Source organism: Syngnathus floridae, chromosome 5 (assembly GCF_059516105.1).
Source record: "Syngnathus floridae isolate MCC-2025c chromosome 5, RoL_Sflo_1.0, whole genome shotgun sequence".
Classification (NCBI taxonomy): Eukaryota; Metazoa; Chordata; class Actinopteri; order Syngnathiformes; family Syngnathidae; genus Syngnathus; species Syngnathus floridae.
Genome location: NC_142417.1, coordinates 16,531,878 through 16,557,500, shown reverse-complemented (window position 1 = coordinate 16,557,500; position 25,623 = coordinate 16,531,878). Strand labels below are relative to the sequence as shown.

Here is a 25,623-nt window from a genome sequence, read left to right as displayed (position 1 = left end):
CCAAGGTCAGCTACGCAATCACCCCATTTGACAGGTCAAGCTCGCCGACCCTGGACAAGGCGATCGACCTGGCCGTCCACATTGACCGACATGTTCTGATCCGGAGATCCGAGCGAGCCAGGCAGGGGTTGTCTGTGGTCGGAAGGACGCCCATCAGTGACCCCGCCTACCAACCCGGCAGAGCCGATGGAGATGGGACGTGCCTCGCCTCCGTCAGAGGAGCGTTTGAGACTCCTCCAAGAGGGATTGTGCCTATACTATGGGGTAAGGGTCATCGAGCAGCAATGTGTCCAGTAAAAGGCCGGATCGCATTCAGCGTCAGAGCACCAGACTCTGACCGCGCTGATCAACTCTGGAGCAGAAGCAAACATAATGGACTCTGAGCTCGCCCAAAAATGGAAGATCGGTCGCCTCTGCCCGTCCGCTGGACGGTCGGCCATTGGGCACCATCACCGGGGATTGAACAACATCACGGTTAAAAACCGGTACCTAGTCCATCTCCTAGCATCCGCTTTTGAACTTCTGCAAGGGGCCACCATACTTACTAAATTGGATTTAAGAAACGCCTCGTTTGCATCCGTGAAGGCAACGAGTGAAAGACCGCCTTCCACACACCCACTACAAGTTTCTCGTGATTCCCTTCGGACTTACCATTGCATCCACAGTCTTCCAGGCCTTCGTTAATGACATTCTCTGCAACATGCTGAACGTTTTTGTTCGTCTATTTGGATGCTATTCTGATCTTTTCCAGAATTCTGCCAGAGCACATAGAACACGTCTGGTCAGTCCACCTGAAGTAAAACTCGCTTGATCATAAAGTGGAGAAGTGCGAATTCCATGCCCGATCTGTGTCTTTTCTGGGCTACATCAGGGACGCAGCCTTATTGACCCCGCCAAAGTGAAGGCTGTCTCCTCCTGGCCCACTCCCAACACCCAGAAGAAGCTCCAGCAATTCCTTGAGTTTGCCAGTTTTTACCGCCGATTCATCCACAATTACAGTTCTCTCACTGGTCTAGTCACCTCTCTCATTAGCACCGCTGTGTCCTTCACAAGGACTCTTGAAGCAGATCATGCATTTTCCGCTTCGAATGTGGGAATAGGGGCAGTATTGTCCCAACGGGCGATGGCCCACTACGGCAGGCTTCATTCATGCACCTTCTGCTCCCACTGCATGACCCCCCACCGAGCGAATTATGACGAATTGCTTACCGTCAAGCTGACCCTAGAGGAGTAGCTGAGGGGTCTGCAGTTCCGTTCCTGGTTGAGACCGACCACAAGAATTTAAAATATCTCCACACAGCCAAACGGCTGAACTGCCGCCAGGCTCGATGGTCGCTGTTCTTTATGCAATTCAACTTTACCCTGTCCTACAGGCCGGGATCCTGGAACGCTAAGGTTCTATCTCGCAAGGCTCAGGAGGTGAGGACCATCCTCCAAAATCGGTGGTGGTGGCAGCGCTCACCTGGGATATCGAGGGGCAAGTAAGGGAGACCGCTCGGGATGAGCCCGGCCCTAGCAACTGTCCCCAGGTTTGGCTCTTCGTCCGCGCTTCACTACAGGCTCGGGTGCTGGAATGGGGACATGATTCTCGTCTTGCATGCCGCCTTGGAATAGTGTGCATGATGTTCCTGCTGGCACAGCGCTTCTGGTGGAAGCTGAAAATCGACGTCTGGGACTACGTCAGAGCCTGCCTGGTCTGCAATCGGTATAAGACTGCCGGTTCCGCAACAGCTGTAGTCTCAACTGCGGTGGACTTTTTTACCGATCTGCCACTGTCGGAGGGGAACACGGGTCCTAGGGTTGGTGGATCGGTTCAGCAAAATGGCTTATTTTGTCCCCCTGCCCAGGTTACAGTCTGCCAAACAAACCACCCAAATACTGTTGGAAGTGGTGTTTTGTTATCACAGGCTGCCATGGGATATCGTGTCCGACTAGGGCCCACAATTCGCCTCAGCCTTCTGGAGGAGTTCCGCAGGAGATCAGCCGCCTCCTGGGAGGCTCGGCCAGCCTCACGTTCGGGTTCCACCCTCAGTCCAACGCACAAGCGGAAAGGCTGGAAAGGAGGTGGGTAAGGCCCTTCGGTGCATGGTGGCTGGCAATCCTCGCCTGTGGGTCCGACAGCTTCCTCAGGTGGAATCCGCCCACAATTCCCTGCCACAGGTCTGTCGCCTTTCAACTGCGTGTTCGGGTCCCAGCCACCGCTATTTGGAGAAGACCGTCTCCTGCCCCATCAGCTTCCGCCTGCATTCACCAGTGTCACTGGGCCTGGGCCAGAGCCTGCACCAGTCTCTTCAGAGCGGTTGCCGTACTGGGTCGGACAGCAAGTGTGGCTGTCAACAAGGGATATGCCACTCAAGGTGGAGTCCCCCAAGTTGGCTCCCAAGTTCATCAGGCCATTCCCAGTTGTCAAGGTAATCAGTCCGTCAGCTGTCCAACTCCATCTTCTCAGCTCCATGAAGGTCCACCCCACTTTCCATGTCTTGCGGGTCAAGCCAGTCCACAAATGCATGTTGTTCCATGCCCCCCACTCGCCTCCTCCCCGGATAATCGATGGGGGTCCTGTCTACACAGTCCCTCACCTGCCTTCGGTCCCGTTGGCGGGGCAGGGGCCTCCAGTACTTTGTGGACTGGGAGGGACATGACGTGTCGGCGCGATCGTGGATACCGGCCCGATGGATCATGGACCTGGGTTTGATAGCAGACTTCCACCACCTCCTTCCAGATCAGCCAGCCTGGCAGAGGGGCCGCCCAAGAGGGTCTAGCAACGTTCTGGGGCAGTCGCTCAACCCACCTGTCGACCCGAGGCCTCAGTTGCCTCTCGCACCGGCATCTATATGTCCCCCAGCCAGTGCCTGCGCTGGTGCCGCCCGCAGATAGGTCTGGGGCGTTGGGACCGCCCAACTCCGAGGACGAGGCAATGTCGGTGGTGTCTCTGGATGTCGATGCCATGGACACGGAGGGCTCAGTAAATTTACCATTACTTCAAAGTAACTCAAAATACAATGCTGGCAACAAAAGTGAGTACACCCCAACTGAAAATGTCAAAATTGGACCCAAATGTCAATATTTTGTGTAGCCACCATGATTTTCCAGCACCACCGTAACCCTTTTAGTCATGGAGTTCACCAGAGCTTCACAGGTCGCTGCTGGAATCCTCTTCCACTCTTCCATGATGACATCACGGAGCTGTGGATGTTGGAGACCTTGCGCTCCTCCATCTTCCTTTTGAGGATGCCCCACAGATGTTTAGGTCTGGGGACATGCTTGGCCAGTCCATCACCTTCACCGTCAGCTTCTTTAGGAAGGCAGTGGTTGTCTTGGAGGTGTGTTTGGGGTCGTTATCGTGTTGGAATACTGCTCCGCGGCCCGGTTTACGGAGGGAAGGGATCATGCTCTGCTTCAGTATTCCACAGTACATGTTCCTTCAATGAACTGTAGCTCCCCAGTGCCAGCAGCACTCATACAGCCCCAGACCATGACGCTCCCACCACCATGCATGACTGTAGGCAAGATACACTTGTCTTTGTACTCATCACTTCACTTACTGTACTCACTTTTGTTGCCAGCATTTTACACATTCATTGTTGTATTTTGAGTTACTTTGAAGTAACAATAAATTTACTTTGCTATCCAAGCTCTACAGTCACTACTTAACATTGGATCAAAATGTCATTTCTTCAGTGTTGTCCCATGACAGGATATAATTAAAACATTGCAGAAATGAGACGGGTGTACTCACTTTTGTGAGATACTGTAAATATTGCAGTGATCGCTCTAATTTGTTAATAGGTTGAAGTGGGCATGAGAGGTGATGATTGATTGTGGTTCCAGACATTCAGCGATGGCTTTATCACATCAAGCATCTTCAACTGTCCTGGCTGGGGCTAACAGTCCTCTGCGGAAGCCTCATTGGGCGCAGTGGGGTGGGCTGAAGTCCACAGACCCTGCACCAAGATGATGAACTCCATGGAAGGAGGAGTCCAATAGCAGAGCCCGAAGCACGTATGTTAAAGGGCAAGTCAGCCCAAAAGTTTTCTTTACACTAATATATGCTCCCACTAGTCAAAACACTCTCTGGAGCAAAAGATATGCACCATCAACAGAAGGCCATGAAAAACAGCTCTCTATCCAAGAGAGTTGCTGAAACTCATTAGCTGCAAATATAAAACAGGAGAATTTGCTTCTCCAGGGTATCCGTGTGGTTGTAAAAGGTATTAAAAGGTAGCAAATGAAATTAGCAGGGGGGGGCATTAAAAAGTAGTAAATACCATTTGACGAGGTCTTACATTTTCGAACCGCTATCCACCTTTAAAACTTTTAGTTAGTCTGCGGAGAGGCATTGCTCATAGACGCTTCCCAAACAGCATAAGTTATGTTCCACATTTCACTGTTAGTAATGTAACGACGTTACAACAATTAACACAAATTGAGTAGAGGGTTAGGTTTACTGTAACTCTATTAACGCTGTTTTTTCTAACGCCATTAGTTCCAACACTCAGTAAATAATACATCTGTTCATGGATTATTGATTATTTTAACGATTTAGCCTACTGTTTGTAAATAAAACGTTTATAGAGGCAAACTACCTTTGAGCAACACGCTCCTTTTTATTGGCATCTAAACGTCCACTCCCCGACTCCCTTCCCACAGGCAGGGCAGCCAACATGAACTTCCCCCAGGCTCCCGTAATGACCCTGCTATGCGTGCAGGCGCAACCCGCATTCTATATACTACCGTGTATGACATCTCCCCCTTTTAGCATGTTGCACCTAACACAAATGAATAAGTTATAAGACCTTGATGTCTATTCATATGTAAATGAGGTAGGGGGTCATAAAATTTGATGGCCTTTTATGGTTTGTTATGGTATTATAAATCAACCTCAAACTCTTTTGGATTGGGGAGGGGTATATGCTCCAGTCTGGCGGGCGTCAAGATGGCGCCAGTCAAGACGGCGCCAGTCGTGACGGCGCCATCTTTGGCTGTCGCCATTTTGGTTTGCTGGCGCCATTTTTGGATGTGGACATGTATGGGCATGTATTTTTGTAAATCAAACCAGATGCAGCACCTGAGCCAGTACATTTAGGGATGAAGGGGAGAGTTTTGTTGAAAAAAGGGGGAGGGCGTCAAGGGGGGTGTTTTGTTGAGAAAAACGCATCTGAATGAGATAGTGAAGGTGTTGTCGCATGTAATTTGACAAACAATAGTAGAGTCAACGTTATTGGTGCCAAAGTTATCTGAAAGAGAAAAAAATCAAGGTGTTGTCGCATCTAATTTGGGGAGCCAGTAGAGTCAGCATTATTGGTGCCAAAGTTATCTGAAAGAGACAGTCAAATGAGGTCGAGTCATTGAAGCGTCATCAGTATGCAGCCAAAGTTATCTGAATTCTCGCGGCACGTAACTCCATAGGCGTGGTCTTATCTCCACCGAATTTGAAGTTAGACTGGTGAGGATGACCACACCTCATTTTGAGAAGACAAGTCACCGCATGAGTAACGGAGTCTGAGTGCATCGAAAATTGTTTTGAGATGGTTAAAGGTAAGTCATGCTACTATTTTGTTGGTATAATAATAATAAATAATAATAATAATACAATGGGGTTACGTGTAAAACAAGATGTAATGTTTATGTAATGTTTGTAGACATCACCGTTTTTGCCGATGTCCACGCATCTTTTGACGACGACTTTAGCGACGTTTACCTAACACAATCAGACTACGGTGAGTCAATCGTTCATCTAAGCTAGTTAATATAAATGCTATTAGTTGGTGATTTTATTTTATGTATGTAACAGATCTGGTGGCCGCTGCCACTAGGATAAACAAGCAGCCGACACAAGTTGAATTCGAAAAGCAGACTCTAGTGGGTGTCTCCGGACGTCGTTTCGAAGCACCGGAAGCGGCAGAGCCAGTCGGATCAGACCCAGCATCAGAGTCATGTGCTACCGTTGAAACTAATCCACTTACATCCCACAGTGACCGACAGGAAGCATCCACGGACACAGAGTTACCGGAAGCTCTATCTGCATACGAGGGCTTGAACCATCCTCAAGAGTCGACAAACAAAGTTAGAGGCATTCCTTCTATTTTTTTCTCTTTCTATGTTATCATTCGACTTGCTATTTTTGGTATTATAACGGCTTAACCATTTTTTTTATATCTACTTCCAGGTGAGCGTCGTGACACAGGACGAGGGGTTCAAAGAGGAAGGAGGTGGAGGAGGAGGGGACCATCCTTCTACAGCACGAGCCACTCAGCCAGCAGGGTGCCTGTAAAGTGCCGTGGTAATTGTATCTACAAAAGGCAGCTACAGGAATGTTTTAAACTAATACGTATTCTGGTAGATTTGGCCGAATCAAGATAGGTCTGTGTTGTTTCTGTTGTGTTTTGTAAAAAAAAAGGAAATATAATGGATCATTCAAACCTCACGTCGGCAGAGTCAGATTTCTTAACAAACATTGATGAAATAGATTTGCAACCATTTAGCGAAACAAGCCATAGAAGTGACACACCAGAGCTAGATTTGTCAACCGTTAACAATGATTTGCTATCAAACAATACGTCTCCAAGTCAAATAACAGATTTGCTCAACAATGTGAGCACTGCTTTGTTAGAGGGAGAAAGCCCCGGCAGTCCTGCTATTCTTACCCATTTACAAGCTGTCAAAGATGAACTGAACAATCAAAGTTTGAATGAAGGTAGACAGAGTCCTGCACAGATCCCGTCACAATTGCTAAACATGATAGCAGAATTAAACAACCAAGCTAATGATAGCAGCGGGCGTATCAGTCCTGATATTCCTGTTCAATTGCTAAACATTATCCAAAATCTAAATACGCAGCCTCTGGTTGACCCGTTGACCGCTAACCCTGTCGATTCATCGCTGGCTGTTACTGACGACGTTCCACCGGCATTTCAGCCTAACAACTGTTCTGTTATAATTGATCACGAAATAGATGTTATTGATGACAGCACACCAGCATTTCAACACATGCCCCAGCAATCTAACAGCGGTTCTGTATTAGCTGATCAGCGCGGCGGTTCTGTTGTAGTCAATAGACCGCATTTCAATAATGAGAGGTAAGGCGACAGTTAAATATACCATTGCAACTGAACATCAATAATTTTGCAAGATTTTACCTCCAAATTGAAGATAAAATAGATGATGTTATGCAAGAGGTGGTTAGCCGAGCACAACCAGGTGATGTAATTCAGGCTGAGTTAGTGGGTGGTAATGATAGAGCTCACATCTACCAGCAAACGAGTGACATAAACTCTATCAGAGATAGTGTATCAGACATGCTTGAGCGTTTAGCCCAATCAAATACAGAGCTTCTGGCTGATGAGAGCTTAGAGCTTATTGTACAAATAGTCACTCCATTGCGCGGTGGAATGCGTCGTAGGTTGCTGAACAGTACCAACAGAGAAATTTTGAGGTTGAAAAAACGACACTTACACATACCTCGTAATAAAGACAACAATCTATGCTTTGCTCTCTCACTAACCTATCTGCTAAATGACACACTCACAACAACACAGGCCACAAGACAGGCACGGCTCTTACACGAGAGTGTGGGGTTGGATTGTCAAACACCTGTGAGTCTGGGCGATGTCCATAAATTTGAGAAAGTCCTCAAACGGAAAATAACTGTAATGTACCGAAAAGAGGACTGCCGCCCATGACTTTTTTCGACACACATTATCCCAAAACAGACAACGACACTTTGTCTTACACCTCGAGGGTCATTACTACGGCGTGAAAGCGATAGAGGTATTCGTTGGTCATGCATTCTTTTGCAGACTAGCTACAAAGGCACGAGAATTGGCAACAGCACCAGTGTGAAGGACACTGTAGCGTTTGTCTCGATCCGTGTTGTAAACAACGGCGGATTAACCGTGTTATCTGCCCCAACTGTAACAAAACTTGTCGTAATGAGGAATGTTTTGCCAAACATAAAGAGTTTCGAGCGACGAATCGTGTGAGCAACTGCACTTCATACAAAAAAATGCATGCAGTGTGGTCTCCAGTATTATGTGAAAGCTGATGGTACCGGTGCTAAACATCGTTGCCCTGTTAAAAAATGCAGTGTGTGATGAGATCTTAAATCAAGATGATGCCTTGCTGAACCCCCACATGTGCTACATTCAGCCCATCAATCCTCAACCACCGTGCAAAAATGCAGTCTACTACGATTTCGAAACCTATGTAGATACAGATGGCCTACACAAACCTTTTCTCATCTGTTGCAAATCAAATAGACTGATGAAACAGTGGTTTGGCACAGATTGTGTTGACGAATTTCTCAGATTTTTTCGGAGACCACGGTTTAAACAAACTACGTTTGTTGCACATAATGCGAGAGGTTTTGATTCATACATCTTGATAAGGAGCATGCTTGAATTAGGTCTCAAGCTTGACATTCTGATGCAGGGGAGTAAAGTTCTGTCTTTTGTCGATTTAGGCACAAAATCTCGATTCATAGACTCGCTCTCATTCCTGACGATGCCTCTAAGCGCGATGCCTAAGGCCCTGGGGTTTGAAGTCAAATCAAAGGGTTATTTCCCACACAAATTCAGCTCTTTAGAGCATCTAAACTACGTAGGGTGTCACCCTGACCCTACGTACTACGATATCGAGCGAATGCCACCCCCTCAACGAGCCAAGTTTGACGAATGGTATGCCAAAGAAGCTAGCAATGTGTTTGATTTTGCTAAACAGGTGATAGCCTACTGCGAGAATGACGTTGACCTGTTAATGCAGGGGTGTGAGAAATTCAGGAGCGAGTTTTTTGAGGCCACCGGAACAGACCCGTTCAACGCTGTGACAATAGCCTCTGCGTGCATGAAAGTTTTTCGCAGTGATTTTCTAACCCCTCAAACACTAGCCATTACACCTTCAGACAACTATATGCGTCAGTACAAAGCTTTTTCGCATGACTCTATTCAGTGCATGCAATGGATCATGCACAGTCAAAATATCCAAATTAGACATGCATTGAACGGGGTCGAGGTTAGGATAGGTAACTACACGGTAGACGGCTACTCTGAAATTGGGGGCATAAAAATAGTGTTTGAGTATTTTGGTTGTTATCATTACAGCTGCACAGAATGCTACGACCTCTCTAAAATATGCCTGACAACAAAACGCCCTTTTCAGGAGAGGTTTGATAACACCCAAAAGAAAATTCAGGAGCTACAGCTTAAACATGATGTGCACCTTGTAATTATGTGGGAGCATGAATGGTTGCAAATGAAAAAGTTGAACATAGAGGTGAAGGAATTCCTGAAAAAAAACAAATTCCCTACACCGCTCAAGCCGAGGCATGCTCTTTTTGGGGGCTGAACAAACGCATTCGTTTCAAGATACACGGCAGAGCCTAACAAGCGTGTGTTGTATGTTGATGTGACGTCATTATACCCTTTCATCAACAGTACAGGCACCTACCCTATCGGCGATCCAACGATTATCCACGGTGATTTTAAAGACCCCAGGTCGTATTTCGGTTTCATCAGTGTCAGGGTTTTCCAGGTTATCTTTATCGTAGGATTATGTTGGAATGCAACCTGTAATAAATAACCTAGCTAGATTAGTTTTATGCTTATGTTGGAATGCAACAGGTAAGAAATAACCTACCTTGTCCCATCCTCCACAAGGTCGTAAAACATCCCCTGATATGTTTTGACTAGAGGACAAGGACTTTCTATTCAGCCTACTCATACCCCCACTGATTTCTTAATTGTATGCAATACATGCTGAAGTGGTAGAAGTGCTAGAGTGTGGTTGAAATCTTCACAAAGAGATGAGAACGAATTCAAGGGACAAAAGCTAGAAAGATGAAAACTGATGAGGTCACAAGTGTTTGTCAGACCAGGACACAATAAGGCCCCTGTGAGCAGGTGAAGGCCGCAGCTCAAGCCGCGGCTCAAGCGAGGGGCAAGAGGAGTTTAATAATAATAATAATAATATTTTCGAGGTGGCAAATTACAAATGACTAGAGCTTAAATTGTGTTACACTAAAGTTAAAATATGCAAATCAAGTGGTAAAGAAATGCAACTTTCTTCTAGAAGATAAATAAATAAAATTAGAATGTGCTGTCCTCGTGTGCATGGGAGGGACCAGTTCATGAAATGGCCAGCCTGTGACGAATCATTGGTGCTGGGACCTACCTTCCGCACCCGAGAGCTGTGCATGTGTGTGCGTATGTGTTAAATTGATGAAGATTGGCTATACTTTTAGTATAAAGAAATTTGCTAGACTGTTGTCTATTCAATTTACACCGCAGAACAGAAACAATTTTGACAGATAAAAATGAGAGGAAAAGAGAGAAATCTGTTTGCGAGCAGAAACTAATCCACACTAGTGCATGTTAGCGTCGAGCCCTCATGAGAAATTCAAAGTAAACAAAACAACAGAATGTGCTTTCAGGAATTGGAAGACGCTAAATTGTGAATTTAATATTTTGCAACGCTACATTTAATGGGAATAATTGATTGGTTGTGTTATAAGATTATACAAAATTCTAAATGTAAACTACATCTGAGAGATTGAGTTCTTCAAATTTAAAAACAAAGAAAAAATTCAAATTAATTTGCCAGTAATTTTTTTTTTCTTTTTAGTTAAGTTTTTTGAATTGGTGGATTGTTCTACCAGGAACCTTGAGTTGAAAATGATATATGAATGTTGTGTGGTGAGCTTGGATGAATTGGGACCAATGTGATAGGAAGATTCCTTTTTGGAGACTGTGTGAGAGGCATATGATGAGCATTGATGAATGATTGCCTGAATGAAAGGTTGAATGGTTGAAGTCGTTGGCGACTACTATAGAAAGATGAGTTTGACTGCACCGAGCCGCCAGCCGGAAGTGACGTCTCATGACGTCTCAAGTTGTACGCGTTTAGCTTCAGTGAATGTAAACAAAAAGAGAAGAGGGGCCAGCGCGGAGACGTCGGGCCAGGCTTGCGGCCAAACCAGCTCGCCCAGCCGTGCCTTCCATTCTCCTGGCGTACGTAGGTTCGTTACCGGGACGACAAGATGGGTTGCGTTCGCCTGATAGGATCCACGAACCGGACAGTGCGTGCCTGCTGTGTGCTCGTGTTCACAGTGGCCTGGTTGACTGTCATCTTTCCGGACTCTGCTGTGCATCGGGAGCGGCTAGCGTGCTATCACTCTTATTGTTCATTGATGTTGACTTATTGTTTTATTTTTCCTGTGTTGTTTACTTGTATGTGCGTTGTGAACTCTGTCTTGTCACCCTGGGTTAGTGAGAAACGTAATTTCGATCTCTTTGTGTGTCTTGACATGCGGAGGAATTGACAATAAAGGAGACTTTGACATTGCGACTTTGACTTTGAAAAGTATGTCGAAGCGTGACGGGAGGGGCACAATTCAGAAAACGTGCTCAGCTCGTGGAAAAATGCGATTTAAGCAATAAAATTAAAAATGCGCCTAAAACCTAAACCAAACGCTGCAGATGTTCATTTCTTCATACGCAGTGGTCAACTCGGCACTCTAAAGCCCCCTGAGAACTTTTTACTATGCCAACCTAACCACAGTGATGGGAGAGGCACAATTCAGAAAACGTACTCAGCTCGTCGAGAAAATGCGATTTAAGCAATAAAATTAAAAATGCTTATAAAACCTAAACCAAACGTTGCAGGTTGTCATTTCTTCATGTGCCAAGATCAACTCGGCACTCTAAAGCCCCCAAGAGCACTTTTTACTACGCCAACCTAACCAGAGTGACGGGAGGGGCACAATTCAGAAAACGTACTCAGCTCAGCCCAAGTGAACTGCTAGATTCATCATATTCTGCGTCAAAAGGGGTTTCTGAATCGGATAAAATGATGCTAATATTGCCGCTAGAAACGGAGCTGTCGCTATCATTTGCCATGTTGTTTGGGTTTGTTGAGATCCGGATGTACAACTTGTGACGTCACAGTAATGGCGCCACCGGTGTGGCTGCGTGCGGAACCCGATCGATAAACTGGCATTTAATTTTAGCTTTATTCCTAGTAATCGGTGTCCATTTTTAATTTCCAATGCGGCAAATGTGTTCTCTTTATACATTCTATCAAATTCCGTTCTAATTGAAAAAAAAAAAGGGATGTCTCTAGGCCTTTAACAGTGGCAAAAACGTCACGGAAAGAAATAATACCGAGATATGGGATTTCAGAAATTAATTCTCATGACAGGACTGGTATAAAGTGTGAAGATGTGCTTGAAAAAAAACTGGAAGATCATGGACAAAATGTTTAGACCTGGTCAAACTGTACATAAATATTACAAGTACAAGGACAAGCTGGCCAAAGCCACCCGGGACAGCTGCAAGACGACCATTGAAGCCATTCACGGCCTGATGTCTCAAGTCATTAAGGACAAACTCTTCAATCAAATCAACACATCTAATTAATTTTTAACCCCGTATGAAAAAAATGGTTTGAGCGACAATATAGATTACCATGTTTTGAATCCAAGTGGGAAACTAAGGATGATTAAAATTTGGCAGATTACATGAGAAAAATATTTAAAAGGCAAAAAGAATAAACCACGTTCTCATTAAGAGCATTGAAAACGAAACACTGGTGTTCTTCCAATCGGGAAGGCCCATGTTGAATCTTGATAACTACACCAACTGCCATTAAAATAGCAGAAAGGTCATTTGAGGTGGTCCTAGCAAATTACAAAAGGGTCATTTCTTTTGAGGTAACGTTCAATCGCAGAAGCCAAAAGAAGCCTTACCTCTTAGGGAAATGCCGGGAACAAGAAAATGGAACAATGACGGTATTGCATGTTGGGTGGCTATCTTTGTTGCCATTTTGTTACCTTCAACAGTATGGTATTTGTGGGTACTAAGAGTCATAATGAATAGGGGAGAGATGAGTGGGCAACTTATATACCGTATTTGCCGGTGTATTGGTCGACCTTTTTCGATCCAAAATCGACCGAAAAAAATCGACCTCGCGGAGGAGATCGCGGAGCCTCATTCGACTTCCAGCGGCCGGCAAGCTCGCGCACGCCGCCCGGCACCACCGGGAGGCCGGAAATAGCTCCAAGCCGAGCGGATCGGCACTTTATAAGCAGCGCGGAGGAGATCGCGGAGCCTCATTCGACTTCCAGCGGCCGGCGCACTCGCGCACGCCGCCCAACACCACCGGGAGGCCGTGCACACGCGCCAAGTGGCCGGAAATAGCTCCCGCCGAGCGGACCGGGTCTTTATAAGCACCGCGGAGGAGATCGCAGAGCCTCATTCGACTTCCAACAGCCGGCGAGCTCGCGCACGCCGCCCGGCACAGCCGGGAGGCCGTGCACACGCGCCGGGTGGCCGAAAATAGCTCCGGCCGAGCGGATCGGCACTTTATAAGCACCGCGGATGAAATCGCGGAGCCTCATTCGACTTCCAGCCGGCCACGCACTCGCGCACGCCGCCCGGTTCAAATTTTCTAAATGCCAACGGCTCTTGCGCCATAAAGAGTCCGCCTCGGCTGGTTCCCCATGTCGGCCAGAACAAGTGAAAATTCGGCCTCTTCCCCTGGAAGTCCGGCCAAGTTTGGCGAATATTTTCTCAGTGCCAACAACTCAACCGCCGTAAAGTGTCCGCCTCGGCTGGTTCCTCCGGTCGGCCAGAACAAGTGAAAATTCGGCCTCTTCCCCTGGAAGTCTGGCCAAGTTTGGCAAATATTTTCAAAGTGCGAACGACTCAACCGCCGTAAAGTGTCCGACTCGGCTGGTTCCCCGTGTCGGCCACCACAAGTGAAAATTCGGCCTATTCCCCTGGAAGTCCGGCCAAGTTTGGCGAATATTTTCTAAGTGCCAACGACTCAACCGCCGTAAAGTGTCCGCCTCGGCTGGTTCCTCCGGTCGGCCAGAACAAGTGAAAATTTGGCCTCTTCCCCTGGAAGTCTGGCCAAGTGCCAACGACATTCATTTAGACATGGCGATTGAATGTTTACGTACCGGTAGTTATTGTCGTTGCTTGACGCGCGATGACTCGCACATTCGCTCAATACCCAGTACTTCCCCCAAGCAGTCATCGTCGCTGCCTGGCTTTCGATGTCCGTTATCGAGGTGAGAATATTTGAAATTGTTGCTGAGGATGCGTGTTAATGCGACGAACGCTTTATAATGATTCAGTTTCTCGCTGTTTGATGAGCCTGACGGACGCACACCCACGCACAATGAGATGCATGAGAAACGGCCTTGGTTACCATCACATTTGAAGCGATGAATACGAAGTTAAATTTTATGGCTCGGTGTATAAGTCGAGGTCGATTTTTTTCGGTCGATTTTGGATCGAAAAAGGTCGACCAATACACCGGCAAATACGGTATGTCATATGTATGGATTTACGACCGATTATTTATGTTGTACCGTTGCCATTGACCAAAGATTGTGTGAAATCTGTCACGTCTACTGGATTGTGAAATGTGTGACAGAGCATTCTATATATTATCTATTGAGAGAGAGAAAAAAAAAAACAAGAAGCCATTGCTTTCAGAAAATGTAGTCAAACGAAATTGTATATACATCAACATGGGGAAAAAAGCTGGTAAAAACCAAAATATCTTTAAATTTGAAAGGCGACGATGATCTGACCGAAATTGATGCAATTGGAGTCCCTAGAGGAGTTCCTGATTAATAAGAATTAAATGACCAAATTGCAGCGGGATGGGAGTCCTCCATTTGCTGCTGCTGGTGAACGATGAACAAGAACGTAGACAGGGTAAATTACATCCATTACAACATGCAGAAATTGGGCAAACGGACACAAGCGGGGCTCGGGGCAGTGCATGAACAGCTAGCCACATTTTCCCTAATGTCGATCCAGAACCACAATGCTCATGATATGTTGTTGTCTAAGAAAGGAGGGTTCTGCGCAATGTTTGGAGAACAATGCTGCACCTTCATCCCCAACAACACCGCCCCTGATGGGAGCCTGATGGAGGCGACTGCAGGCCTGCGATCCCTCAAAACGTGGATGAAAGAGCACTACAAGTGGATGACTGCTTTTGGGAAGTATAACGCCCTTGTGTCCTCAAGTTTACCATCAGTTGCAGTGTTTGCTGCTATGCTCACCTTGTATGGATGTTGCATACCATGTCTTCGTGCTCTGTTTAATCGTCTTGTCACTACAGTAATATCGCCCATGGAGGACGAGATTGCTCAGATATACCTAATGTCTGAGCGGCAACATGATGATGTTGATGGCAAAATTCCTGCATCTGTGTTACCAGACTTTGCCCAGATCCATGCGACTCTGAATGATGACGACGCGACATTTATCCTTTGAGTGTAAACATATTTGTCTTCATAAGACGACTAAAAATCGAGAAAAGGGGTTGTTTACGGTGATGTGTGAATTTGAGCAAATATGTGATAAACAGTGGGGAAATGTCAGGATAATTAGTTTTGTAGAAGCGCTGGCCGGCCTGAACCGGAGGTCTCATACCTTCGCTCAAGGCCAACACATCTGCCAGGTTTTAGGGAGTTCTTATACTCCCTTACTTGTCTTATCTGTGAGAGGCCCTAACTAGTTATGAACAGAACACCTTTGTTCCTTGTTTAGCTAAAGAGAAGTTCTTTCTCTATTATACCTTGTAGTTTCTATTTATGAATTGTTGTTGACCGGGACAGTTTTTAAGTTATCCCATATTTACTCAATGTTTGGTTAAGTAGACTTCATGCAAGTTATCTCACATCTACTTAACGTTTGTTGGAGTGTATGCACGAGAGGTATCTGATGATTTAGTCATCATTATCATTGTGTGAACCGTAGCAAGAAAGTCTAGAGCATTGTTTTACAGGGACACGGCATCCAGAAGTTGGATATCAACACCGAGCTGTCACAATCAGTGTTGCCGACCCATCCCGCTCTGGACTTGCAGACGGAGGAAACTGCATGGGAGCTTTGGACATCACCGCTGTGTGCCAGGATGAGAGAGCCGTTTTCAAGGTGTAAGGGGTCTACTACCAACATGGCTGCACCATCGGACGGGACCTACTTCATCCAGAAGTTCAGAAGCACTGCCTCACCTGCATCCTATGAGTGCACGTGCCTGTTCAGAACGGATCATGGTTTTGTGGTCACAAGAGTTGTCCGATGCTGCCTGCCAACTGGACACAAGTGTGTGCGCCAGTGTGAGTGACAAACCACACCTACAGACTAGAACATCATCAGCTGACGAAAACACGAGCACATATACAACTTCTTAGACGTGATAGATGTGATAATGATAATGAGACGTGGATTGCGTAGATGCTGTTCTGTTGAGCATGTTTTACGGAAACTTGTTGATTGGACCATCAAAAATGCTTCACAAGTAATGGATACAATGATGTACTGTTTCTGTGTTTTGACTACCGTTTCTGTGTTTTGACATGTGAGACTTTTCCTGCTAATAACATCTGGCCAGCAGGTTTTTCGCTTACACAATATGTTTGATCTGGGGTATTAAGGTATTACCTCATCTTCACTGGAAAGTGTTGCTATCATTGTTTGTTGTTTTTTATTTTTACTATCCTTCTTTCTTCATTATACCTATACGTATATGTGGGTTTTTTTACTTGCCTTTGTTGTTTGGGGTGGCATAATCACATAATAAAACAGGAGGGAGATGTTAGGGTTTTTCAGATTATCCTTATCGTATGATTATGTTGGAATGCAACCGGTAATAAATAAGATAGCTTGTCCCATCCTACACAAGGTCGTAAAACACCCAAAATAAAATAAGTTGGAGTGAGCGAATCTCTAACAGTGACGCTGTTAATAAAACAAACAGGTATGACATCTTGTGATTTTTAATTGAATAAACACAGAGAAACAATCACTTTTCTGGTCACAATAGTTTATTACAGAAAAAAAGAAAAATCAACTAGTTCTTAAAAACATAACAATAAGTAGAAACAGGTATAAAACACACAGCAGTAAAAATAAAAACATGGTAAAAAAAAGAAATTCAACATGGTAAAAAAAAAGTTTTTCTACACCCCCTAAGGTTTAACATAACGCATGAATGAAGATAACACAGATGGTGTTACTTTGGACCCGATTAGGGTTTTAAATTTCTTTAGCTCTCCGGTTATATCATTCGGCAGCTCGTGTTTGATACAATCTAGAAACATTGTTAGAATAGTCACCAATTGGCTCCACATTTTTTTTACAATATTTCCCATTGTGTCTTCCCAAAGGTTCTAAATAATAGCTCGACTTCGCGATTACTCAACACAATGTCACTAGCTTCTTGTTTTATCATCATATTGCCATCATATTGACCGGCGTTTCTGCTATCATGATTTGAGCTTCAGGTTTGCAGTTTAGCATCACACTTTTAGCTTAGCTCTTTTCTGTGAACTAGCAGCACGATACTCTGGCGTAATATGCCAACAACAGGTCCAGCCCCTCTCTCAAACCACACCTCTGTGTATCACGTGTTTTTAATCAGGATATGTTTTAAATTTAGACAACCTTCATAAAAAAAGAGGCCTTCATCTGTCTCCCTACGCAAACCAAAATGGCGCTAGCCAAAGATGGCGCCGTCACGACTGGAGCATATACCCCTCCCCAATCCAAAAGAGTTTGAGGTTGATTTATGATACCATAACAAACCATAAAAGTCCATAAAATTTTATAACCCCCTACCTCATTTACATATGAATAGACATCAAGGTCTTATACCCTATTCATTTGTGTGTCATCTATAACATCTTAGGAATACTTAAACTGAAAGTGCAATAGGATGACCCTATATAATAAACTCAGATATGAGACATTCTGGTCTCTAAGGAACTGTACTACTTCAACTCTTACAGTCCTATAATAAATCACATTTCAATTATTTTAGTACCAAGTCTGTAAACAATAAACAATATAAACATGGGCATCCATTATACACCAAAAGCAGAAGAAACCACCAAAACATGTCAAGTAATGAACCTAAAACAATTTGTTTGATATAAAAGAAACCAGTGAAGTGATACAGTAAATCTTATTCGGACGACCTACAAATCAAGTCTGTTGACTGGCTAAATCAGTCGTCCTGATCGTGTCACTGTTTGACCAGATGGTGGTGTTGCCGGTGTAGCCACACTCTGACTGACAGGAACAGTCTCTCACATGGTGGCTGTGTCAGAGTGTGGGTCTGTCCGTGAGCATTCACCAGGTGCTGCTGAGGTGAGCTGGGTAGCCAGCCTTGGCTGGAGGTGGTGGCAGTTCCGCCTCAGCTCCGCTCCCTGCGGTGTCCTGATGACGAAGGACCTCGGGGTAGTGCTGGTGACCACGGCGGGAGAAGTCCAAGTCTTTTCGTGGTCTAACTTTGAGAGAACGGTGTCCCCTGGTCGCAGGGCTGGTAGAGTTCTAGCCCCATGACGGGGATTGAAATAGAAAGCCTGTTTTCCTTTCTCCTCTTTGTCCTTTTGTTGAACAGCTGCTTTGCTGGGCCACCTTGGGTTGAGGTTCTTCTCGAGAGTGGGAAGGGTGGTTCGGAGTCTCCTCCCCATTATAAGCTCAGCTGGACTGTAGCCGGTAGACGAGCACGGAGTAGATCTGTAGCTCAATAGAGCCAGCCAAGGCTCGTCCTGTTTAAGCATTTTCCATGCCGTCTGTACGGTTCCCTCTGCGTGTCCATTACCTTGTGGATGATGCGGGCTGGATGTGGAATGTTTTATGTCCAGACGCCTCCCTCACTCCTTGAACTCTGCACTCGAGAATTGGGATCCATTATCAGTTACGGCCTCGTCGGGGATCCCTAATCTCGCCAGGACGGGCTGCAGCTTTTGGATTACTTGTGCTGTGGTAGTTGCGGTCAGGTGGAGAATCTCAATGAACCTAGAACAGTAGTCTGATACTACCAGGTAGTTGTGGTGCTGGTACTCACAGAGGTCCATTGCGAACTTCATCCAGGGTTGGTCTGGTAGCGGTGTGGACAGGAGAGGTTCTTTTTGCTGGGTTCTTCTATGCTCACAGCACCCCTCGCACGACGCCACCAGCTCTTTTAGCTCAGTAGTGAGACCAGGCCACCACACTGATGACTTTGCTCTCTCGCTACACTTTATTATACCCTGGTGTCCTTGATGTATTTTGCCAAGGATCTCCTTTCTCAGCTGTCTTGGCATGACGATCCTGTTTCCCCTGAGGACGAGTCCATTATGCTCTGACAGTTCTCCTTTCAGGGGGGCGTACTCCCTCGCCTCAATCATCACGGCAGCCCGGTGCTCAGGCCAACCGTTCTTGATGAGTCTGATGACTGTCAGCAGCTCAGTGTCGGCTGCTGTCGCTGCTCTGATCTCGTCCATCTTGCTGGGGGATGCTGGGATTCCCCCCACTACGCTAGCCACATAGCAAGGCACCTCACCTTGTTTCTCAATGTCTCTTTGTGAGCTCGGCAGTGGGCTGCGTGAAAGGGTGTCTGCTCCAAACATTGCCTTACCCGGGGCGTATTCCGCCGCTGCGTTGAATCGCATGAGCCTCATGAGGAGACGTTGGCACCGGAGGGGAACATTGTCGAGGCTGCGAGTGTTTATAAGGGGCACAAGAGGCTTGTGGTCAGTTATTAGCTTAAACTGACAGAGTCCGCTGAGGTACCGGTCAAACTTCTCGCACGCCCACACGCCAGCCAGTCCCTCTTTTTCTATCTGGGCGTAGCGCGTTTCTGCTTCGGTGAGGCACCTTGAACAGTACTCCACAGGTTTCCACTGCTCGCCATGAAGTTGAAGTAGCACGCCTCCTAATCCGTAACTGCTTGCATCAGCAGACACACGGCTGTGGGCTTGGTCACGTCGTAAAAAGCGAGTACCTGTGCTATTGTCAAAAGTTGTTTGAGCCCTTCAAAAGCCGTTTGTTGAGCGTGTCCCCAAGTCCATGCATTCTTGTGTTTTAGGAGATCATACAGGGGCGCTCCTACCGTTGAGAGGTCTGGGACATACCTACCGAGGTAATTTACCATTCCCAACACTCTTCTCAACTCTTGCACATCTGTGGGCGGGGTGAGCTGCCGGATAGCCTCCACTTTCTTTGGATCAGGGCAGATCCCGGATCGGTCGATAATGTGTACGAGAAACCGCAGCTGACTCTGCCTAATTGAGCACTTATCCCGATTCAGCTTCAGGCCCGCTGTCTCTATGCACCGCATCACCTTCTCCAGGCGACTGTCATGCTCCTTTTCTGTGGCCCCATAGACTAAAATGTCGTCTATGAAAATCTCGACGCCTTTTAGTCCACCCAAAGTCTCCATCATCTTCCTCTGGAAGATTTCTGTTGCGCTTGTAATACCAAATGGCAGTCGCTTACAATTAAACCTGCCAAAGGGCGTGCTGAAAGTGCTGAGCTTACAACTATCTGGGTGCAAAGGAATTTGGAAAAATCCGCTCGCAGTGTCCAGGGAAGAGAACACTGTTGCCCCGCTTAGCTTTGCTGTGTTCTCGTCAATGGTGCGCAGGATGTACTGTTCTCTTTTAAAAGCCTCGTTTAGCCTCTTGAGATCCACACAGATGCAGGCTTTGCCTGAGCTTTTCAGGACCGGCACCATGGGCGCACACCAGTCGGTCGGCTGTGTCACCCTCCCTATGATGCCGTTTTCTTCCATCCTCCGAAGCTCCTCTTTGACCTTTGGTAGCATAGGGAGGGGTACACGTCGCGCTGTATAAACAGCATATGGCTGAGCCTCCTCTCTCAGCGTTATTTTCACTGGTTCAGTCTTTAATGTCCCATGCTCCCCGTATGCTTCCACATGTCCACTGTGGACCTTGTTCGCCCACAGTTTCCTCCACTCTTCTCATTAGATTCATAGTCACTGACATTGGCCTACTGAGTAGGTTGTTTGCAGTAAGGCCGCGGACAACGTACGCCGTGAGTGGGTGTGTCTTATCCTTGTAGGTTACAGTGCTCTGGATTTTGCCTAGGCACTGTAGCTCGCCACCTAGACTGTCCAATGGCATAGCCGCAGGCTCCTGCGGTCGAAAAGGGATGAGTGAGTGGTTGGTCTCCTCGCAAATGATACTCACATCCGCGCCAGTGTCAATTTTGAAGTTGACTGGTGTGGAACCCATCATTACCTTAACGGCCCACTGATCTGGTGACCCACCCAACTTACTCACAGCCCCCATGAAATACGGATCCGACGCCAGCTTCTGCTGTGGCTCCTCCATTTGTTCTCTGACCTCACTCACTGTTTACTTGTTCCTCCAAACCTTGGCCCAGTGTCCAACCTTGTTGCAGGAGTTACGTGTTGACTTTTTAGCTGGGCAGTTCTCTTCTTTGCTATGCCGTGCTATCCCACACTGTCCACATTGTCCTCTATTTCCTCCCTTTTTCTTAAAATGGCGACCTTTGTCCTGATTGTGCTTTTGGGTGACCTCGCTGTCAGGTTCAAAGTACTAACTGAATATCTGTATAAAAGGAAAGGATCAGCAGACAAACACAAGTGAGGCAGAATATTGAGTTTTTCTCGCGAGGAGTGCATTCAGATTGCTTTTTACAATCTCACTACACTAAATATCTGTTTACACTCTCGCTCTTTTTATTTGGAACGCCCTACCCAGAGAGAACGCATGATAACATATATATACAATTTTTCTAACAATTCCCCCCTGTTTATCATAAGTTCTCGGGGACTAACTTATCACCCATATGGCCACTTCAAAAGATTTTCAGCCAAGGGATCACATTTCACAAGAACTAACTTACACTTGGGAGGAAATTGAGTCTTAATCGTCAAAGCCAGAGTCAGGAAACAAATCAGACAGGTTTACCACAATAGATTCGCTGACAGAGTCGTCACTAGAGAAAGAACTCCCGTCGATCGAAATGTCATCCCTTTGGAGCAACGGAAAAGTCTCAGCTGGTGGAGAGATAGCAGTTGTAATTAGTCTGTTAATTTAGGATCGGAGACAAGGAATGCAACAACATCCACACAGGGTCAAAATGGCAGAGAAAACGGCAATGGAGACCAGGGCCGAGGAAACCAGGGTGCAGTACTTTCCGAACACGTTCATCCAGTTGGTCCAAACCTCTGTGTTCACCCCACTGTGGTCCTTCATCTTCCCATTCAAGGTCCGCAGACCCACAAGGGCCCGGGACAGGCTTCCGTTGGCTGCAGTATTATTTGGAATAAATGTGCAACATTGCTCACCAAACATGGCGCAGACACCGCCCTCTTTTGAGAGTAGCATGTCAAGGGCCATTCGATTCTGGAAAGCCATGAGGGAAGTAGCGGCCAGTTGGGAGTGGACCGCCTTGAAACCCGCCTCGGTCCAGTTTCCAAGCCTCTGCACATTGTAATGGATGTAGTTAATCCTGTCAACATTTTTGTTAAGAGTACACCACCAACACAGGGCGGATTCAAAACCAGCTGCTATCTGGTCATGTCTTGTCACCGTGGGATAGGGGGGAACAAAATTTCGGTTTCTTTGTGTGTCTTTGGCATGTGGAGAAATTGACAATAAAGCTGACTTTGACTTTGACTATCTGATTCACCAGCTTATACCCATCCGGTACTCCTCTAGGAACACCAATGGCGTCTATGTAAATTGGATTAGCTGCGCCCTGCCATTCGGCGTTTCGCTTCGTTCTCGGCCAGAATTCGGGCACTACGGACTTAGCAAAAGATGTTAGATCATAAGAGGACATTGGTATCAAATGAACAGGAAACAATAGGGTTACCAAAGCGCAAATTCCACAGCTGTTTAAAAGCAACCTATCATAAAGTTTGTTACTATTACATCAAAACCGCATATCACTACGAGCAATGGGCAAAAAAGGGGCAGTGACATTGGTCATGGACCCACACCATGGAGTAGGTAGGGCGCCAAGCTTCTCACCGCTACCAGGTAATCTAATGCATGTAAAATTACCCTTAGCTACATCGGACGAAAAAAAAGGGGTTTAAATTTTGTCATAGAGGCAACAGGGTAAACCTTATCCCATTTAAAACAATCATTAGTGGGTGAAATGGATGAGTTTAACATTAAAACAACAGCACACTTAGGAACTATATTTGCAGGTATGATTTTCAAAAGAGGTCTTGGACCCATACATGCAATGCAACTGGTGTTAGCCATCTTTGCGGCTTGCTCAGCCACAAGAAGCCAGTTGTTGGTTTGACCGCTTATTCCTGTGGAGGCTACAAAATAGCTGTCTACATCAGTGAGGAGCATACTTGTGATTTTTGCTCCTGCTGACAGGGTGTAATTATTTATAACGGGACGGTCTGCGATCGACATTGTTTTGTTAATGCAAATAGCAATAGGAAAGTGAGGATCAATTCCAGAGGACCAAGCCCACAGTTGAAAACCCCAACAGGAAGTGTTAAACAAGGTGGCATTTGGAGGACAAATTTGACCATCAGGGAGTGTAAGAGTCAAAAGGAGGCTTGTGCCCTGATTCTTCAAAGTTACTCGTTTAGCAAAGAAAACAGCCTCTTCACTGGAACCAGAGGGCCAAAAATCTTGCGTTTGTGTGGTGACAAGGGTGCCCCAGTCGGTGCTAACCGGGTGACTAGTTAAATACCACCAATATCCGAGCCATTTATCCCCAGTAGTGGGGTGACCATTTCAAAAACCTTTCAAACTTTTCATAGGTAAAATAATAGAAGAAGATGTATTAGGAGCCACAGTAAACATTAATGAGTTATTGTAAGTCCAAGACAAAAGCCATGGCACGCAAAGTGGAACGCGGACGGTTTCTGGTGTACAAACAACATGATCAAAAGGGGATTTTGTGTTGCGCTTATGTCTAGCAATTTTTCCCCATGAGCCATATTGATTAGAATCAGCGTTGGTAGTTGCCTGAGAGAAGAATGTTCGAGGCTCATGGTACTCTATCCATACAAAAAAAATAACCCCTGAAAAAAAATATAACAATAACACAAACCAGCAAAAGCAACCAAAAGCACATGGTAGACTTTGCCCAGGCTACAGCCCGATTAAAACACTTTACGAATGACTCTCTAATGCTCATGTTTTGGATCTCCTCAGAGTCAACACCCTGAGCTTCGGGTTGGTGTCTTGGAAATTGGCTTCTGCTAGCTTTCGTGTCAACCCTGGATCTTGGCACCAGGATCAGGCACTATTACCAGACTTTGCTCACCTTCCGTACTTAGGTTGGGTCTGCGGAGATCACCTTTTTAAAATGAGATAAATGCAGAAAACAAATAAATGGAGAAAAAACAATATTCTTTCCCTTCACATTTATGTAATTGGATATAAACCATATGTATTGTCTGAAACGGATACAATGGAGTCGGGAACTTTCCTCTCTGAGGTCTTAAATTGCCTTGTGAAAAAGCTGCAAAACCGTATGTCGTATAAATAGCTTCAACTTGTTTTACCATACCCCCCCGTCGAGACATGGGTGACCCCATGACTCGAAATAGCAGCCCATTTGAACAAGTTACGAGGCAAGACAGGTTTGCCCAAAGGTCACACAAAAAGACCATCAGTGTTTTTAGTTGCACCCTGCTTTTCCCAAGAGAGTCGTTCCTGGGAGGGGCTCTGAGACTGCATGTCAAGCAACACATCAGGGGAGATGTGTGACATCGAATCATGATCAGTGAGAGACGAGAGGACATGGAGCAGGCCTTCTGCAGCGGCCCTAGCGGATTTGTCAGCAAAAGCATTACAGAGAGAAACAGGATCAGAGCTTGCAGTGTGAGCAGCACATTTGCAAACCGCCACCTTTAAAGGTAGCTGGACAGCGTCCAAAAGTTGAGTTAGTAATGTGGAATGGGTGACGGGCTTCCCCGTAGAAGTTATCATGCCACGGTTTCTCCACTGCTGAGCAAAAACGTGCACTGTAGCAAAAGCATACTGACTATCAGTCCAGATAGTGACGGACTTGTTTGCAAACAATTTGCAGGCCCCAGTCAAAGCAATGAGCTCAGCGGCCTGTGCTGACATATAGGATGGCAGTTTAGCAGCCTCCAAGACTTCGTCGGCAGTAACAATGGCATACCCAGTAAGGGTCACACCAGATTCATTTTTCTTTGAAGACCCATCAACAAAAACCACATGACCATCTGGCAGAGGCGTATCTTCCAAATCAGGCCGAGCCATTGCAATCTGTTGAGCAGCATCAATCAACACAATCATGGAATTCGTCATCGTCAGGAAGGGGAATGAGAGTGGCATGACTACACTGCGGCCCGCGAACAAATGAGTTTGACACCCCTGGCACAAGGGATGGCCTTCTCATTGATCAATCGCGTATCTTAAATCATGCTTTTCCTCCTTTGAAGCGACTATGTACTTCAAACCCAAACGGCACCATTTTATAGGGAAAAAAATTGTTGAATTTATTCGTTTTCGACATAATACTGGTCGCAAATTTGCATGTAGAGCATTTTTGAGTTGTTGATCATAGACATCAGTTGAACACTCTTTCTGGTCTGTGTCTAAAGTCTTCAAACAACTCATCTTCTTTTTGTTTAGTTCGGCCAATGTCTGTGTAATTTGATCTACGTTGGAATTTTATTTTTATCCTGCCCAATAGTTGCTCAATTTGTATTTGTAATGGCACCCTGTTATATTCCAATGGACGGCCCTGGAGATCAAAAGGACTTCAGGTGCCTTTAACGCTTGCCCAATGTTTGGTTAAGGATGCCATGAAAACCTGTTGTACTTCATCACCTCTCAAA

At 45.9% G+C, this 25,623-nt stretch overlaps 2 protein-coding genes across 2 annotated transcripts in view; both read left to right on the top strand.

Annotated features, from left to right (window-relative positions):
* Window positions 1-3,825, top strand: part of LOC148398417 (uncharacterized) — a 5,180-nt gene extending 1,355 nt beyond the window's left edge. The window contains exons 1-2 of the mRNA XM_088376572.1: window positions 1-2,064; window positions 2,161-3,825. The exon at window positions 1-2,064 is cut by the window's left edge and continues 1,355 nt beyond it. Coding sequence (XP_088232698.1) covers window positions 1,620-2,064; window positions 2,161-2,642 — 927 coding nt within the window. The 5' untranslated portion in view covers window positions 1-1,619 and the 3' untranslated portion in view covers window positions 2,643-3,825. The remainder of the gene's footprint in view (window positions 2,065-2,160) is intronic.
* Window positions 1-11,337, top strand: part of sh3glb2a (SH3-domain GRB2-like endophilin B2a) — a 53,083-nt gene extending 41,746 nt beyond the window's left edge. Inside the window, exons 12-14 of the transcript XR_015858661.1 lie at window positions 3,832-5,720; window positions 5,795-6,066; window positions 6,170-11,337. The gene's annotated coding sequence lies outside the window, so the exon portion shown is untranslated. The remainder of the gene's footprint in view (window positions 1-3,831; window positions 5,721-5,794; window positions 6,067-6,169) is intronic.
* The last annotated feature ends 14,286 nt before the right edge of the window (window positions 11,338-25,623 follow it).